The sequence below is a fragment of the Canis aureus genome, chromosome 24, assembly GCF_053574225.1.
Source record: "Canis aureus isolate CA01 chromosome 24, VMU_Caureus_v.1.0, whole genome shotgun sequence".
Taxonomy (NCBI): domain Eukaryota; kingdom Metazoa; phylum Chordata; class Mammalia; order Carnivora; family Canidae; genus Canis; species Canis aureus.
Genome location: NC_135634.1, coordinates 19,953,329 through 19,970,070, shown reverse-complemented (window position 1 = coordinate 19,970,070; position 16,742 = coordinate 19,953,329). Strand labels below are relative to the sequence as shown.

Sequence of the window (16,742 nt, the reverse complement as noted above, 5' to 3'; positions counted from 1 at the left end):
AACCACAGCATCAGGCCACACACACACACACACACACACACACACATGCACGCACGCACACGAACGTTTTGTGACCTGAAAATTACATGAAATTAAAATTTCAGCGTCCACAAATAGTTTTATTGGAATGTAGTCGCACTTATTTCTTTACATGCTGCCTATGGCTGCTTTCACACTGCCATGGAGTTAAGCAGCTGGGACAGAGACCAGAAACAGCAAAGCCAAAGACCAAAGCCTTTTTGAAGAAAAGGCTTTCCCCATCCCTATCTTAAACAACACTCTGATAATCCCCTCATGAATTAAATACAAAACCAGTGACTCCGTTGACTCCTCAATTAGGTTTGGTACACTGCGCCCCGTGGGTTAATCTTGGACACCTATACAGTCTCAAAGTGGACTGCACAGTCACCCCCTCCAGTGTCACCCCCAGAAGAGTGGGACCCCTACGCTCCTCAGTCTTCTCCAGCCTGCCCTTAGCGCCCCAGGAAACTTGGTCCACAGGTGTCCTCTGGCCTTCTCCCGCCCATTTTCTGAAGGCGAGGGTGTGGAGACAGAAAATAGAAGTTCTTTGAAAGCGACGAGAACATCTTTCCCCTGGAACCCACTTCTATGGCCCCGATTCAGTTTTCTGGCAGGTTTAGGCGGGTTGAAAACCTGAAGTTCAGACAGGATCCTGGTGCCCCCAGCTCCCCTTAGCACGACCCAGAAAAAGGAACCTCAGGAAATACAGGAAAATCGCGCGTCCAGCCGGCCTTTCTCCCAAGCAGCAGTGCCAGGGTGTCAGCTTCGCCGGCGGCGACCTCCCGCGCCCCCCCTCCCAGCGCGAGGGGCGCCCCCAGCCCAGGGGCCTCGGGGCGGACGGCCGCGTCCCCTCTGGCCGGAAGCCCTGCCTACCGCTCAAGGACGCTGGACCCGGGAGGCCAGGCGAGGATGCACGGCCACCTGCCCAGCGCGGGCCCCGTCCGGGGAGGCGGGCCCCGGGAGCGGATCCTGCTGGGATGGTCTGGGGATGATCCAGGGCATCGTCCGGACTCAACCCACATGCCCGGCGCCCCGAAAGACGGAAGCACTTGCGCTGGACCCAGTTCTCCCGGCCGGTGGGAGAGTGTGGACCCTGCGGCCGCCAGGCCCCGAGCCTGTGGGCGGTACCAGGCGGAGCCGCGGACGTCCGGGCCGACCCGAGCGCCCCGGAGGCTTTGCGCGCTGCCACCGGGTCCCGAGGTCGGAGGCGGGGCCTGCGGTCAGGGCCCCCCGCGCTCCAGCAGCCCGCGACCCCGCCGGGCGCTCCCGCTGGCCTGGACGTCGCCGGCCCGCGGAGCCAGGAGCCGCACGGTGGACTCTCTCTCTCTCTCTCTCTCTCTCTCTCTCTCTCTCTCTCTCTCTCCATCCAGGGGTTTCTCCTCGTCTCAACGCCCATCTTCCCCTCCCCAACCTGGCGGTGCCGCACACGCCCCTGGGTCCCTGTGCCCTCTTCCAGCTCCCGGAGAGGTCCCGCTGCTGGGTGGGGCTGGAGAAGCCGGCGCAGCACAGGAAGGCGGGCCCGCGCTTGAGCCGCAGGCGCCCCGGTGATCCCTTCTGCGGTCATGTGGAAGAAGGGGGCAGGGGAAAAAGAACCAAGAAGCCCTGCCACGGGGTTGGGGGTGGGGGGTGGGGACGAGGGATGGTAGTGTGGATGCTGGGCTAGGGTGCTTCACCTGGGTCCTCGGACATCAGTGTCTCCTTGGGTAAAACGCGATAAAGACTAAACTGGTGTGAGGAACTGGTGTGGGTAAAACAACAACAACAACAAAAAACGCCTAGTACTTCTTGAGCGCTCACTTTGTAGGAGCCTATGTCACTAGTTATAAATATTCTAAACATTACAATGCCATGATGCAAGCCATGCGTAAGGAATGCTAATGCAGCGTCGTAGACACTGGTAGGTATTATCTATTATCGTTTGGTTTTTAATAGCTGCTGTTGATGGAAATACACTTCACGAATTATAATAATCGAACAGTAACAAAGTATCTGTAATATTTTGTTACAAAAATAACGTTATACATTATAATCTATATGCATTGCATATTGTCATATGTATCATATACCAATCATGTTTATTCTATTAAATATATATTATGTTACAATTGTTTACAATACAATGTAACACAGATTGAATGTTTAAGGGGTAGATGCTGAGAGGTTTGAATGCAATCCTCACTGTTGCACTTCCTGGAGGGGGAACTTTCTGCAAGTTACTCAACCATGTAGGTTTTCTTAACCTACACCGTGGGCACATCAATCATAGTCGTGTCCCCCCCCACCCCCAAGCCTTAGGGTGACTTTTGTAATGATCCAATGTCCTTAGCACAGAGCCTGGCATAGGGAAGGTGCTCTGAGTTGCTGTTACTACTGTATCACTACAATTACACAGGCACCATGCTATCTTGAGGGTCTGCACTCACTTCTCACAGGCCAGGTACCTTGTATCCCTACAAGTGCTTCTGAGCCCAAGAACCCTGACCTGGCTCCCCTCTTCCTCTCTCCTCCTTCCCCTGGGTTCGGCTCATGGTGACTTCCTCCAGGACATCCTTGCCCGCTCAGCAGCGTGTAAGACTGAGGGTGTATGCTCCACTGAGGTTGGCAATCTGCCAGGGAATGTGAGGAAGAACCGCTACAAAGATGTGTTGCCGTGTAAGTTGGGGACTTCCAGAGAGAGTCAGTGCAGCTCTGCACACATCCTCCTTCCTGAGCAACTCATGAATGCACCCAGGTGGGATACCTGCAGGGTGTGCAATAATCCTGCTGGCTTTCATCCAGGAGGCTGTCAGGACCTTGGTGCCCCTGTCATCCCAAAGCACTTTTCTCACCTCTCCGGCTGGCAGATGATCAGACACAAGTGATCCTCTCCCTGCTCCAGGAGGAGGGACATGGCGACTACATCAATGGCAACTTCATTCGGGTCAGGCTGGGAGTCAGGGAGGGGTGGATATGGTGGGGGTGACAGCAAGATCTTGGTGGTGAACTTAGCCTTTACCAGGGCACTGATGGAAGCCAGGCCTACATTGCCACACAAGGACCCCTGCCTCACAGCATGCTAGACTTCTGGCGCCTGGTCTGGGAGTTTGGGGTCAAGGTCAGCTCAGAGGAGGGTAAAGTGAAGCTAACATTTGGAGTCCTCCCTTGGCCTAACCAATTCCCTAACCCAAATCACTCCTCTTTCCCCTTTCTTGTGTAGGTAATCTTGATGGCATGTCGAGAAATGGAGAATGGGCGGGTAGGTGTTCTTAGCCCTCTAGAATACATTTCCTTGTGCAAGAAGGAGGCAAGAGAAATCTTGCTAGCAACTCCCTAATCCCGGGTCCAAAAGGACCAATTCTTGTAGTGACTCCTCTATTACTGTCTTTAATTTTTTGTTGATTTTTCCCCCCTTTTATTCATGGTGCTCATCCCTGCAGTGTTCACAACCCCTTTACTGCTGGTCTTCCCACTACAAGTCTGTACCATAGACCATAAGGCCCTATACCAAGCTGTCCCTGGTACAGTTCTGATCTCTGTGTTTGCCTCTCTCTCTCCTTTATTCATTTCATTCTAGCCATTTTGGCCTTTGCTGTTGCTCAGATGTGACAGGGATGGCTCAGTCTCAGGGCCTCTGCCTTGGCTGTTCCTTCTGCCTGGAACATTCTTCTCCTTGGCTTGCTCTACTACCACCTTAAGATCTTTCCTCAAATGCTACTTCCTCCGTGAGACTTTCCTGGATTTTACACCATTTAAAACTTCCAGCACTTCAACTCTCCTTCCCTTGTCCTATTTTCCTTTTTTCTTCACAATTCTTATCACTTCTAGCATATACTATAATCTACACATTGTTTATTCTCTATCTTCTTGATTAGAAGATAAGTCCAGGAGTTCAGGGATCTTTGTTTTGTCTGTTAGCATACACTAGTTACTCAGTAAATGCATATCAACATCAAAGGCACATGATTTCTACATTCTGGCCTATTCAATAGACAGGGATGGGGGGTGGGGTAAGTACTGCCCAGAAATGAATGGCTGATCATGGAGTCTGTACAATCTGTAGTGATGCCCCTTTTTTATTCCTGATTTTGGTAATTTGTGATTTGTCTGTCCATCTCTCCCACATCAGTCTGGCTAGAGTAAAGATGAGCTGTTGTACTGGATCTATCTTGCTGCCTTTTTTGGTAAATAAAATGTATTAGAATACAGCCACACTCATATGTTTGTATATTGTATATATCCGCTTTTATGCTAAAATGGTAGAATTCAGTAGTTGCAACTTTGGTGGATTGAATGGCTTGCAAAGTATAAAATGTGTATTATCTGGCCCTTTATAGAAAATGTCAGCCATCTTTGGGTTAGAGATTTGTCAATTGTTGTTGTTGTTGTTGTCATTGTTGTTGTTTTCTTCAAAGAACCAGCTTTAGGTTTGATTCATTTTCTCTATTTTTTTCATTTCCTATTTCATTAATAACTTTTCATCTTTTTCATTTCCTTCCTAATGGTTATTTAGGTTTAATTTGCTCTTACTTTTCTAGTTTCTTCAATTTAGATAATTGATTTGAGATTTTTCTTTTTTCATATATAAGCATTTAATGTTATTTTTCTTTAAGCACTATTTTAGCTATATCTCACAAACTTGATATATTCATTGTATCTTATATTTCATTTAGTTCAAAATATTTTCTAATTTCCCTTGTGATTTCTTCTTTGACTCATGGTATTTGATCATGGTTGTACTTAGTTTCCAAATATTTGAGGACTTTCTCATGTGTATTCCTGTTATTAATTTTTAGTTAATTCTATTGTAGTCAAAGAACAACTTTATATGATTTCAATCCTTTTAAATAGGGGATCCCTGGGTGGCTCAGCGGTTTGGCGCCTGCCTTTAGCCCAGGGCGCGATTCTGGAGTCCTGGGATCAAGTCCCGCATCGGGCTTCCGGCATGGAGCCTGCTTCTCCCTCTGCCTGTGTCTCTGCGCCTCACACTCTCTCTCTATGTCTATCATGAATGAATAAATAAATCTTAAAAAAAAACATTTTAAATATACTGGACTGGTCTTATGGCTATGAATATAGTCTATCTTGGTAAATACTCTGGGTACACTTGAAAAGAATGTGTATTCTGCTTTTGTTGAATGGAGTGTTCTATAAATATCAATTCAGTCAAATGTATTGTGTCTTTTTTAAAAGACACGTTAATATGCTTTGTATCTTTACTATATTTTATAAATCTTTCCTAATTTCTTTTCTCTAAATATTTTATCAATTGCTAAGAGAGGAGTGATGAGATCTCCAACTGTTCAATAACTGCCAATTAGGACAAATATTATTCAAATCTTATTGTTTGTATGATTTGGGGGGGGGGCTGCTTGCCCTATTATTTGCTAAAATAATGTTTAAGTCCTTAATTTTAAAATTATCTATTTGTCTCTTCACTTCTGGCAGTTTCTACTTCAGCTATTTTAAAACTTTGTAATTGAGTGTATACACAGTTAGGATTATGTCTTCCTGATGAATCAATCCCTTTTCCAATATGTAAGGTTCCTTTCTATTTCTGTTAATATTCCTTTTCTGAAGTGTACTTTGATATTACTATAGCCATTTAAATTGTGCTAAAGTGTGCATGATATATTTTTCCATTCTTTTACTTTTTTAAAAAAGATTTTATTTATTTATTCATGAGAGACACAGAGAGAGAGGCAGAGACATAGGCAGAGGGAGAAGCAGACTCCCTGTGGATAGCCCAATGTGGGACACAATCCCAAGACCCCAGGATCACAACCTGAGCTGAAGGCAGGAGCTCAACCACTGAGCCACTTAGGTGTCCCTCTCATTGTAGTTTTGGTTTGAATTTCCCTGATGATGAGTGATGTTGAGTGAGCATCCTTTCTTGTGTCTTTTGGCCATTTGGATGTCTTCTGTCCATTTTTTAATTGGATTATTTGGTTTTTGGCTGTAGGGTTGAATCAGTCCTTTATGTATTTTGTATACTAACCCTTTATCCGATATATATTTGCAAATACTTTTCCCATTCAATAGGTTGGGTTTTTTTAGTTTTGTTTCTTTCCTTCATTAAACAGAAGCTTTTTATTTTGCCATGGCATGATAAAAAAAGGAATAAAAGGCATCCAAATTGGTAAGCAAGAAGTAAAACTTTCACTATTTGCACATGACACGATACTATATATAGAAAACCCTAAAGATTACACACACACAAAAAAAGATAAAACTGATAAATGAATTCAGTAAGGTCGCAGGATACAAAATTAATATACAGAATTCCATTGTATTTCTATATACTAATAATGAAGCAGCAGAAAAAGAAATTAAGAAAACAATCCGATTTACAGTTGCACCAAAAATAATAAAATACCTCAGAATAAACTTAACCAAGGAAGTGAAAAACCTTTAGACTGAAAACTATAAAACACTGAATAAAAGAAAATTGAAGATGACACAAATAAATGGAAAGATATTCCATGCTCATGGATTGGAAGAAGAAATATTGTTAAAATGTCCATACCATCCAAAGCAATCTACAGATTTAGAGCAATCCCTATCAAAATACCAACAACATTTTTCAGAGGAGTAGAACAAACAATCCTAAAATTTGTATGGAACCACAAAGACCTCAAATAGCTAAAGCAATCTTGAAAAAGAAATATAAAGCTGGAGATATCACAATTCCAGATTTTAAGTTATACTACAAAGATGTAGTAATCAAAACACTATGCTACTGCCATAAAAATAGACACATAAATCGATGGAATAGGACAGAAAGTCCAGAAATAAACTCATGAGTATATAGTCAATTAATCTATTAATCTTCAACAAAAGAGGCAAGAATATGGAATGGGAAAAAGAGTCTTATCAATACATGTGCTGGGAAAACTAGATATCTACATGCAAAAAAGAAAGAAAGAAAAAGAAGGAAGGAAGGAAGGAAGGAAGGAAGGAAAGAAAGAAAGAAAGAAAGAAAGAAAGAAAGAAAGAAAGGGAAAAGAAAAGAAAGGAAAGGAAAGGAAAGAAAAGGAAAAGGAAAAGGAAAAGGAAAAGGAAAAGGAAAAGGAAAAGGAAAGAAAGAAACTGGACTACTTTCTTCCACTGTACACAAAAATAAACTCATAATGGATTAAAGACTTAAATGTGAGACCCAAAACCATAAAAATTGTAGAAGAGAGTACAGGCAGTAATTTCTCTGGCATTGGTCATAGCAACATCCTTCTTGATATGTCTCCTGAGGCAAAGGACATAAAAGCAAAAACTATTGGGACTGAATCAATCTCTTTTTAAAAACACCTTTATCAAGATGAAATTTATCCATTGAAAGTGTGCAACTCAATTGTTTTTTGTATATTCCTGAGTTACGTAACCATCACTGCAATAAATTTTAGAACATTTTCATCACCCCCCAAAGAAATCCCGTATCTATTGGCCATTACTCCCCATTTCTCCACCGTAGGTAATCCCTACTCTATTTTTCATCCCTATAGGTTTGACTACTCTGGACTTTTCATATAAGCTGAATCATATGATATGTAGTGTTTGTGACTGGATCCTTTCAGTTAGCATGTTTTTAAAATTCACGCATATTATAGCATGTGTCAGTACTTAACTCCTTTTCATTGCTGAACAGTATTCCATTGAATGTATCTATTACATTTTATTTATTCACTTAAGTTATTCTTAAACTTATTCAGTTTATAGAATGTGACTTGTTTCCACTTTTTGGCTATTATGAATAATGCTGCTATGAACGTTTGTGTGCAAGTTTTTGTGTAGAAGTATGTTTTCAATTCTCTTGGGTATATACCTAGAAGTGGAATTGTTACATCATGTGGTTACTCTATTCTTAATATTTTGAGGAACTGTCAAACTGTTTTACACAGCTATATCATTTTACATTCCAATCAGCAATGTATGAGGATTCAAATTCTTCACATCCTCACCAACACTTGTTATTTGTCTTTTTCCCATAGAATAATCTTGTTATTCTTGTATAAAATCAATTTATTATAAATGTAAGGGTTTATTTATGGACTCTCAATTCTATTCCATTGATTGGTATGTCTTCGTACCAGTACTATACATTTTTTATTATTGTAACTTTATAGTAAGTTTTGAAATCAAGAAGTGAGTCCTCTAAATCTCTTCGTTTTTCTTTTTTTTAAATAATTTTATTTATTTATTTATTTATTTATTTATTTATTTATTTGAGACACAGAGAGAGAGGCAGAGACATAAGTAGAGAGAGAAGCAGACTCCTCTCAGGGAGCACGATATGGGACTCCACCCCAGGACTCCAGGACCACGCCCTGAGCCAAAGGCAGATGCTCAACTGCTGAGCCACCCAACTGCTGAGTGACCCAAATTTTGGGTCCCAAAATTTCTTTTTTTTTTCTTCAAGATCGTTTTGACTTTTCTGGGTCACTTGCTAGGCAGAAGAGAGTAAGATAGCAGGCTTATGATTTAAAAAGACCTTCCTACTGACCTACTGATCAGTTCCTGCCTAGAAATTGGGTTTCTAATAAAAGTGGCTCCGTATGCTGGAACTGTTTATATAAACAGTATGGTTTATGTGAACACCTGCTCTCCCTTCTGGGAGCCTGAAGTTTCAATACATGCTAATCAGAGGGTGCCTGCATACCACATGGAGTGCCCTAGTGAAAACCCTGGGGACTGATTGCCTAATGAACTTCCCTGTGGACATACATACATGTTGCCACAAATCATTGCTGGGGGAATTAAGCACACTGCATACAACTTCACTGGGAGAAGACTCTTGGAAGTAGGAACCTTGTTTCCCTCACTTTGCCCTGTGCATCTTTTCCCTTTGCTGATTTTATTCTGTATTTTTTCATTGTAATAAATCATAACCATGAGCATAACTCTATGCGGAGTCCTGTGAATCCCGCTAGTAATTATCAAATATGAGGGTGGTCTTAGGTATCTATGACACATTCATTAATGTTAATGTATTAATGTTAAGATCAGCTTGCCAATATCTTCAAAAAGCCGTCTGGGATTTTGATAATGAATGCATTGAATCTATCAATTTGGGAGCTGTTGCCATTTTAAGAGTATTGTCTTCCATTCCATGAACATGGATATTTTTCCATTTATCTAAGTCCTCTTTAATTTCTCTTAGCAATGTTTATAGTGTTTAGTTTAGAAATCTTGCACTTTTGTTAAATTTATTTCTAAGTAGTTTATACTTTCTGATACTATTGTAAATGGAGTAATTTTCTTAATTTCATTTTCAGTTTCCTTATTGCAAGTCAAATAGTTTTCACTATATAGAAATACAGTTGATTTTTCTGTATTGATATTATATCCTGCAACCTTGCTGAACTCATTTATGAGCTTTAATAGTGTGGGTGTCGGTGTTGGGAAAACTTAGGGTTTTCCATATATGATGTCGTCTGCAAATTGAGATGATTTTGCTGCTTCTTTTCTAATTCAATACTCTTCCTTCCATCTTCCTTCCTTCCTTCCTTCCTTCCTTCCTTCCTTCCTTCCTTCCTTCCTCCCTCCTGTCTTCCATTTCTTTTCTCCTATCTTCACTGACTAGATCTTTCAGTACAAAGTTGAACAGAAGTGGCAAGTGCAACCTGACTTTAGGGGCAAAACATTCAGTCTTTCACCATAAATCTAAGGATTGGTGGTGGATTTTGTTTTGTTTTGTTTGTAGATGTGTGTATTAGTGTTGTTGTTTTAAACAGGCTAAGGAGTTTCCTTCTTTTCCTAGTTTCTTTTGTACTTTTATCATGAAAGGGTGTTGGATTTTATAAGAAAATTTTCTGTATCTATTCAAATGATCATGTATTTTTATTTTATTTTCTATTAATATGGTATATGATATTGATTTTTTTTATATAGAGAACCAATCTTTCATTCCTGGGATTAATCCAATTTTGTCATGGTGTATAACCCTTTGCTGGTATTTTGTTGAGGATTTTTGTGACTGTATTAATGAGATTGGTTAGTATCATTCTTTTCTTGTGATGTTTATGTCTGGTTTTGGTATCAGATTAATACTGGCCTCATACAATATATTGGAAAATGGTCCTTCAATTTTTTTTGGAAAAAATTTGTGAATAATTGCTATTAATTCTTCCTTGTTTGGCAAAATTCACTAGATTACCTTTTTTTAAAATATTAAAAATGGAGAAATATCCTTTACATTTTGCCACATATTTGCTTTTTCTATACTCTTCATTCTTTTTTGTTCATCCATATTTCTAATATTATGTTCCTTTTGTACAAACAACTTACTTTAATATTTCTCACAGTACCTATTTGTTTGTGATAAATTCTCTCAGCTTTTGTTTGTCTGAAACATTTTTAGAATGTAACTTCAGCATTTTTAGAATGTCACACCTTTGACCTCTGGCTTGCAGTTTCTGACAAAATTCTGTCATTCTTGTCTTTGTTCCTTAACATGTAATATGTCCTTTTGTGTGTGATCCTTTTAAGTTCTCTCTGTCTCTCTCAGCAATTTGATCATGATCTGCCTTGATATGGCTTTCCTTATGTTTATTCTCTCTATGGTTGACTTTCTTGGCTTTGTGGGTTTGTGGTTTCATCAAATTTGGAAAAGTTTCCAATGATTATTTTTTCAAATGTAGTTTCTCATCGCTTCTCAGCCTTTTGGCTAAGATCAAGTGTAGTATCAAATGTAGTTTCTGTTCTCCTCTCTCCTCTCCTTCTTCTGGACTCCAGATATGCATACATTATGCATACCATTTGGTATATTTCCACAGGTAATTGACTCTTTGTTCATTTTTCCCTAGTAATTTTTTTCTCTTTTTTTCATTTTTTAAGAAATATTTTATTTATTTATTCATGAAAAGACACAAAGAGAGAGGCAGAGACATAGGCAGAGGGAGAAGCTGGCCCCTGGAAGGAGCCCCATGCGGGACTCCATCCCAGGACCGTGGGATCACGACCTGAGCTGAAGGCAGATGCTCAACCACTAAGCCATCCACGCATCCCTTTTTTTCATTTTAAATAGTTTCTATTGCCATATCTTTGTGTTTATTGATCTTCTGTGTCTAATCTGCTATTTTACAGTGAATTTTTTATTTCATGTATTTTATTTCCCCCTCTAATGGGGTCTAAAGACCTTCATTTAGGTTTATTTTATATATATATATATCTTTTGTTTCACTTTCATTATGTTTGTGTTTTCCTTTTCATCTTCAAGTATATTTAAAATATTTTTTTAATTGCTTAAAGGTCTTTGTCCAATTCTTTCTTCATCCCCATTGGATCTTCTGTTCACATATTTTTCTCCTGGTTATGGATCATATTTTCTTGTGTCTTTGTATGTCTAGTAATTTTATTGGATGCTGGACATTTCTTTTTTGTTTTTAATTTTTATTTATTTATGATAGTCACACACACACACACACACACACACACACACACACAGAGAGAGAGAGAGAGGCAGAGACATAGGCAGAGGGAGAAGCAGGCTCCATGCACCGGGAGCCCAACATGGGATTCGATCCCAGGTCTCCAGGATCGCGCCCTGGGCCAAAGGCAGGCGCTAAACCGCTGCGCCACCCAGGGATCCCGATGTTGGACATTTCTAATTTTATGCAGGTAACTGTTGGATTTTATCGTCTTCCTTTAAAGAGCATTGGACTTTTTCTGGAAGACGTTAAGTTACTTTTGGATGTTTGATCACTTTAAGGTTTGTTTTAAAGCTTTTGTAGGGCAGGTCTAGAGCGGCCTTTACTCTAGAACTAATTTCACTCTACTTCTAATATGTATGTGATCCTTCTTGGTTCCCTGTTGAATGCCCTTATAGTCAATCAGGTCTCTCCACTCTGGCTGGAGAGAATATAAATTATTTCTGTCCTATTCTGAACATTACAGGAAATGTTCATCTTAGGTCCTTAGTTATTCTTTCATGGGAAGTTATTCTTGCCTGGCTTCATGGAGTTTCATGATGCTCAGATTATTATTTAGCTAATAATACTCAAGGGGACCATATGCAGATCTCTGGACTTTTTAAACTTTTGTTTGCATGCCTCTGTTCTTTCCAGGACTCTGCCCTTCCAATTCTAGATGCTTTGGCCTTCCTGAGCCATGATCTCTGGCTCCTCAATTCAGTGGGATCATTGGACTCTCCATGTCCTGCAGCCTGGTGACTGCCTCTAGGCAGTAACCTGGGGCAGTCATAAGATTTAACCTATGTGTTTCTCTTTGTTCAGTAATAACAATCCTGCAATGCCTGTTTCCCAATGTCTGAAAATAGTGGCACGTATGTTCTGTCCAGCTTTTTAGTTGTTTACGATATGAGAGTATTCTGACCTGTCTTCCTCCTACATAGTCAGAAGCTCAAGTCTCCACTGTGTCTGTGTGTTTGATCTGACAGGGCGCTGCCAGCTGGCATGCATTAAAGCTGCAGCTAGATGTGCTTCCAACAGCAATGCCTGAGGTGTCCTGTGAGGGTGTAGGTGTATAGATCTGGAACTCTATAAAGCAGACTACTGCTCTTCACTCCCTGCCCTTTCTCCCTTGGCTTTTGCAGAAAAAGTGTGAGCATTTTCTGGGCCCAAGAACGGGAACCACTACAGATTGGGCTTTTTTGCATCATCCTGGTGAGCTGGGGCAGAGGTGGGAATGGTGTTTTATGAAGGGCGGTTTCACAGAAGATTCTCAGGGAAGCTTTTGGATTGGGCCTGAAAGGATGAATAGTTTTTCCACAGCCCTCTCACACTGCAGGGCACTCTCTGGTATTAGCATGCAAATAGTCAGAACTCCATATATACATTGCTTTTGCATTCTGACTATGATCATGGTTATCTCTGTTATATAAATGCCTGGTTAGGTCCTTAAAATCCTTATTTCCTTTACCATTTCAGAACTCCAGAAAATCTCTCACTTCAAGTCATGTATAGTTGGTACATAATAAGTACAATAAAACTCTTGCTGTACAACAAAAGAAATCTTTTTTTTTCCCACCATAAATGAGCTTGTTGGAGTTCTAAATCACAATTCTTTCTCCCCTCTATCAAATGTTTCCTTCAGGAAAGCCATGGAAGAGATTTGAGCCAAATGCATTTTTTAAAATATGTTGTTTAACTTTGATTTTTAATCAGAAATGCTTTGTTTGCTGTAAATGTCTTTTGGCACCTTTGTTCTCCTCTCTCTTCCCACCTGCCCCACATCCTCAGACAAGGGAGACACGGCTGAATACAGACATCGTGCTCAGGACCCTCCAGGTCACTTTTCAGAAGGTACTGAAAGGGGAGGCGGAGGCTCCCATAAGGGCAGAGCTGTTTCCTGTTTGTTTTCTCATTTGTAAAATGGGCATTAGCAATAATACCTATCTCCTCCGTTACTACCTGTTGGATTTAAACGGACGATGTCTGACATGTAGTAGATGCTCCATACATGCTTTTTTTAATCTGCCTCTCTTTTCCCATGTTTCAGAATTGCCCTTCTGTGTATCAGTTGCAATATATGTCCTGGCCAGACAGAGGAGTCCCTAGCAATCCTGAACATGTGCTCACCATGGTGGAGGAAGCCTATCGCCTCCAGGGATCTGGCCCCAGCCCCCTCTGTGTCCACTGCAGGTTAAAGAAATGGGTTTTATGGGGGTCTGGTGAGACAGAGGTGATTAGGAGTGGGGGAGGGAAGTAGGGAGGTCAGTGCAGGGCCTGAAGTCAGTATCACAGTTTGAGGGCCTCTTTTGAAAAACCTGAAGCCACACTAGCTCATGCTGCATCAACTGAAATTTAGCATTTATTGAGCACAGACTGCCTGCTGGAGAGTAAGCACAGAGTTGATGCTCAACAAATATAAGCAATTAAAAAGTTTTTTCTTTTAAATTGTAATCTGGGGATTCTGAGAATCAAAAGGTGCTGCAGGGGATCCTTCATTATGGCCTTCACTCCCAACTTCAAATGCCCCATATAAAAGGGGTTGTGGACAGGTCCTGACCAAGCTTACACTTACTCTTGCTTGTCAGTGTGGGTTGTGGGTGAACAGGTGTCCTGTGCACTGTGGATTATGTGAGACAGTTACTCCTGACCCAGGTACGAATAGGGCATGTGTGTGGTTATGTGCAGAACAGGTCCAATGCCCACCAGGTCCTGCTCATGTGCTCTCTCTGCTCCAGATGATCCCACCTAACTTTAGCCTCTTCAACGTGGTCCTGGAGATGAGAAACCAGCGGCCTGCAGCTGTGCAGACAGAGGTGAGAGGCTCAGTCTCCTCAATCCAAGGTCACATCCCTCCTCCTCTTGTCTTCCCTTTTTGATGATTCCTCTTCCCCCACCAGGAGCAGTACAGGTTCCTATACCACACGGTGGCTCAGATGTTCTCAGCACTCCAAAATACCAACCCTCTTTACCAGAATTTCAAGGAGGTACCAAGGTACTTCCTACTGTCTTCCTGTCCACCATCAACACCCTCAGAGACCAGGACCCAGAGTAGAAGTCTTTGGCCACCATCATTGCATCTAGCCCAGGACTCCTTCTGGGAGACTATTCCTCTTAAGCTTAATCCTCCCACCCACCCCCGCCCCACCCCTGCCCCTGCCCTTGCCCCCCAGAGTCCATGGTCACCTTCAGCAGGGGTCTGGCCAGTTTCCTCCAAGCTTCATACCCCTCCCCTCCTGTCTTTCCCCAGCATTGTGCCCCAGTCTACGAGGACGCCCTGTCCTTCCAGACCTCCCTGGCCCTTACCACCACACCACGCCCAGTTGGCGAGGTCCTCAGGTACCCAGCTCCGTCTCCTCATTCTTCCCTTCCTAATTTCTCAGCCTCAGAGGCTAACCCTTCCCTTGCCCTTGAAACAGCAGCCCTTCCGTGTTTAGTCTACCAAATAATCACTGGCTCTTTGAATTGAGTCGGGGAACCAGCCCCAATAGGGCACTTTGAGCCCAGAGATCCCACTGCCTCTGCTTCTGAGACTAGCCCCTGGTTAGCCCTTTCTTTGCTTCCCCGGTCATTAATTTCGCAAATATTTCTTGACGCTGCCCACTTGTCAGGCCTCGTGTCAGGTGCTGGGGACACAGGGGCCATCTCCCTTTGCGGCAGATTTCAGCCCCTCGTCCTTGAGACCGGCTCACCATTTCGAGCCTTTCCCTCCCTCCCCTTTAGATGCCACTTCCTCATTCTTTGATTCAAACGTCGACCCAGAAATGACCACCCCGCAATACACTGCCCCGCCCCGTTCACCTGCGCCGCTGTCCGCCTGCCCCGTCCACCCACCTGGCGGGCGCCGCAGGCGCAGAGCCCAGGCCCGGAGCGCAGAGCCCTGAGCCCAGCCCGCGGGGCCGCAGCGCGGGCGGAAAGGAAGCCGCGCTCCCCGCCCCCTCCTCCGGCCCAGGCGTTTCACTTCCTCCCCGCCCTCCGCGCCCGCGGGAGCATCTCGGAGCCCGGGCCCCCGGGCCTCGCCATGGCCGACACGTACGCGGTGGTGCAGAAGCGCGGGGCGCCGGCGGGCCCCGGGGCGGGGGCGCGGGGCGCGGGCGCGGGCGCGGGCGCGGACGAGGCGCCGCTGTACAGCCAGGTGAGGCCGCGCGCCCGGAGGCCGCCGGCGCACGCGGAGGACGCGCGGGGGCTGCTGCCCGGCGGCGGTGAGTCGCGGCGGGTCGCGGCGCGAGGCGGGAGGGGGCACCCACCTCCCCTGCCCCCACCTCCCCCCGCCCCGCCCCGCCCCGCCCCTGCCCCAGACGCGTCTTGCTGGGGTCCGGAAGGCCCTGGCGGCCCCGAGGACCCCTGGCCCGCAGCGCCGCCCGGCCGGGCCACGCCTCTGGAGCTGTTGCCGCACCGCACGCCGATCAGGGCCACTGCCACGGTGGGAAGTGCCCAGACCTGGCCGCGAGTCCCTGGCGACGCCAGCCGGTCCAGGGCTAGCCCGCCGGCGACACCCGCCCCGCCCCGCCCCCCCCGTCCCCCCCCCGTCCCCCCCCCCCCAGGCCCCGGCAGCGCGGAGGACGCTGCCTCCAGTGTGTGCCGACTCAGTGGGGCTGAGTCGATCCGTGGGGGCGGGGGTGGTTGTTCTGCCCACAGTTCCTGCCGACCAAAGCCCTGCCGGGCCTGATGCCTATGAGGACGTGGTGGATGGCCCTCAGACCGGTGGGCTGGGTAAGTCAAAGTCTGGGTTGCTGGGCTTCCGCAGCTTCGCTGAATCCCAGGATTTGGGGGTGTAGGGATGGTGGCACGGGGCCCACACTCTCCGAGTCCTGTGGTTGTGGCTTCAGCCCCCCCCCCCCCCAAGGGCCTGGAGGCTTGAGGATGACCTTCCACATGTCTCCACACCTCAGCTTCTCCATGAAACCCTTCTTCCAGGCTTCAACCTGCGCATTGGAAGGCCTAAAGGGCCCCGGGACCCCCCTGCTGACTGGAGCCAGGTGTGAGTGCGCAAGCCGCCTGCCTGTTGCCCGCCACGAGCACCTGCACTGCTGACGGCCGTGTTCTGCTATGTGAAGTGCTGGGAATGGGAATGCTGGTCCTGGATCAAAATAAAAGTTTCTCAGGGTGGAAATATAGGGGCTTTGCCCCAGTGATTATAGCATTCAAAGCCTGAGGCTGGGGGAGGTAGTTGGAAGATAATGGCTGGTAAGGCTGCAGTGAACAGATTCAAGAATAAACATCAGGAATGGGTCCAACCCCAGGGGACTAGGCAGGTTCTCCCAGGTGTGAAGAAGAAGATGGACAGATGGGCTTCTATAAATTGCCCCCATCGTCCATAATGCACTCGTTCATCTCGATAATTGA

The 16,742-nt window shown here is 44.6% G+C and overlaps 1 protein-coding gene and 1 pseudogene across 1 annotated transcript; both read left to right on the top strand.

Annotated features, from left to right (window-relative positions):
- The first annotated feature begins 930 nt into the window (after window positions 1-930).
- PTPN18 (protein tyrosine phosphatase non-receptor type 18) lies at window positions 931-16,509 on the top strand. The gene is given in 17 exon segments (XM_077869704.1): window positions 931-1,332; window positions 1,478-1,640; window positions 2,380-2,673; window positions 2,865-2,941; window positions 3,020-3,115; window positions 3,218-3,256; window positions 12,542-12,556; window positions 12,558-12,611; window positions 13,188-13,250; window positions 13,447-13,589; window positions 13,985-14,051; window positions 14,135-14,212; window positions 14,297-14,383; window positions 14,647-14,735; window positions 15,387-15,598; window positions 16,035-16,109; window positions 16,314-16,509. Coding segments are annotated over 17 exon segments (2,022 nt in total). The 3' UTR covers window positions 16,382-16,509.
- LOC144296637 (U2 spliceosomal RNA) lies at window positions 10,635-10,777 on the top strand (annotated as a pseudogene).
- Window positions 16,510-16,742: the final 233 nt, after the last annotated feature.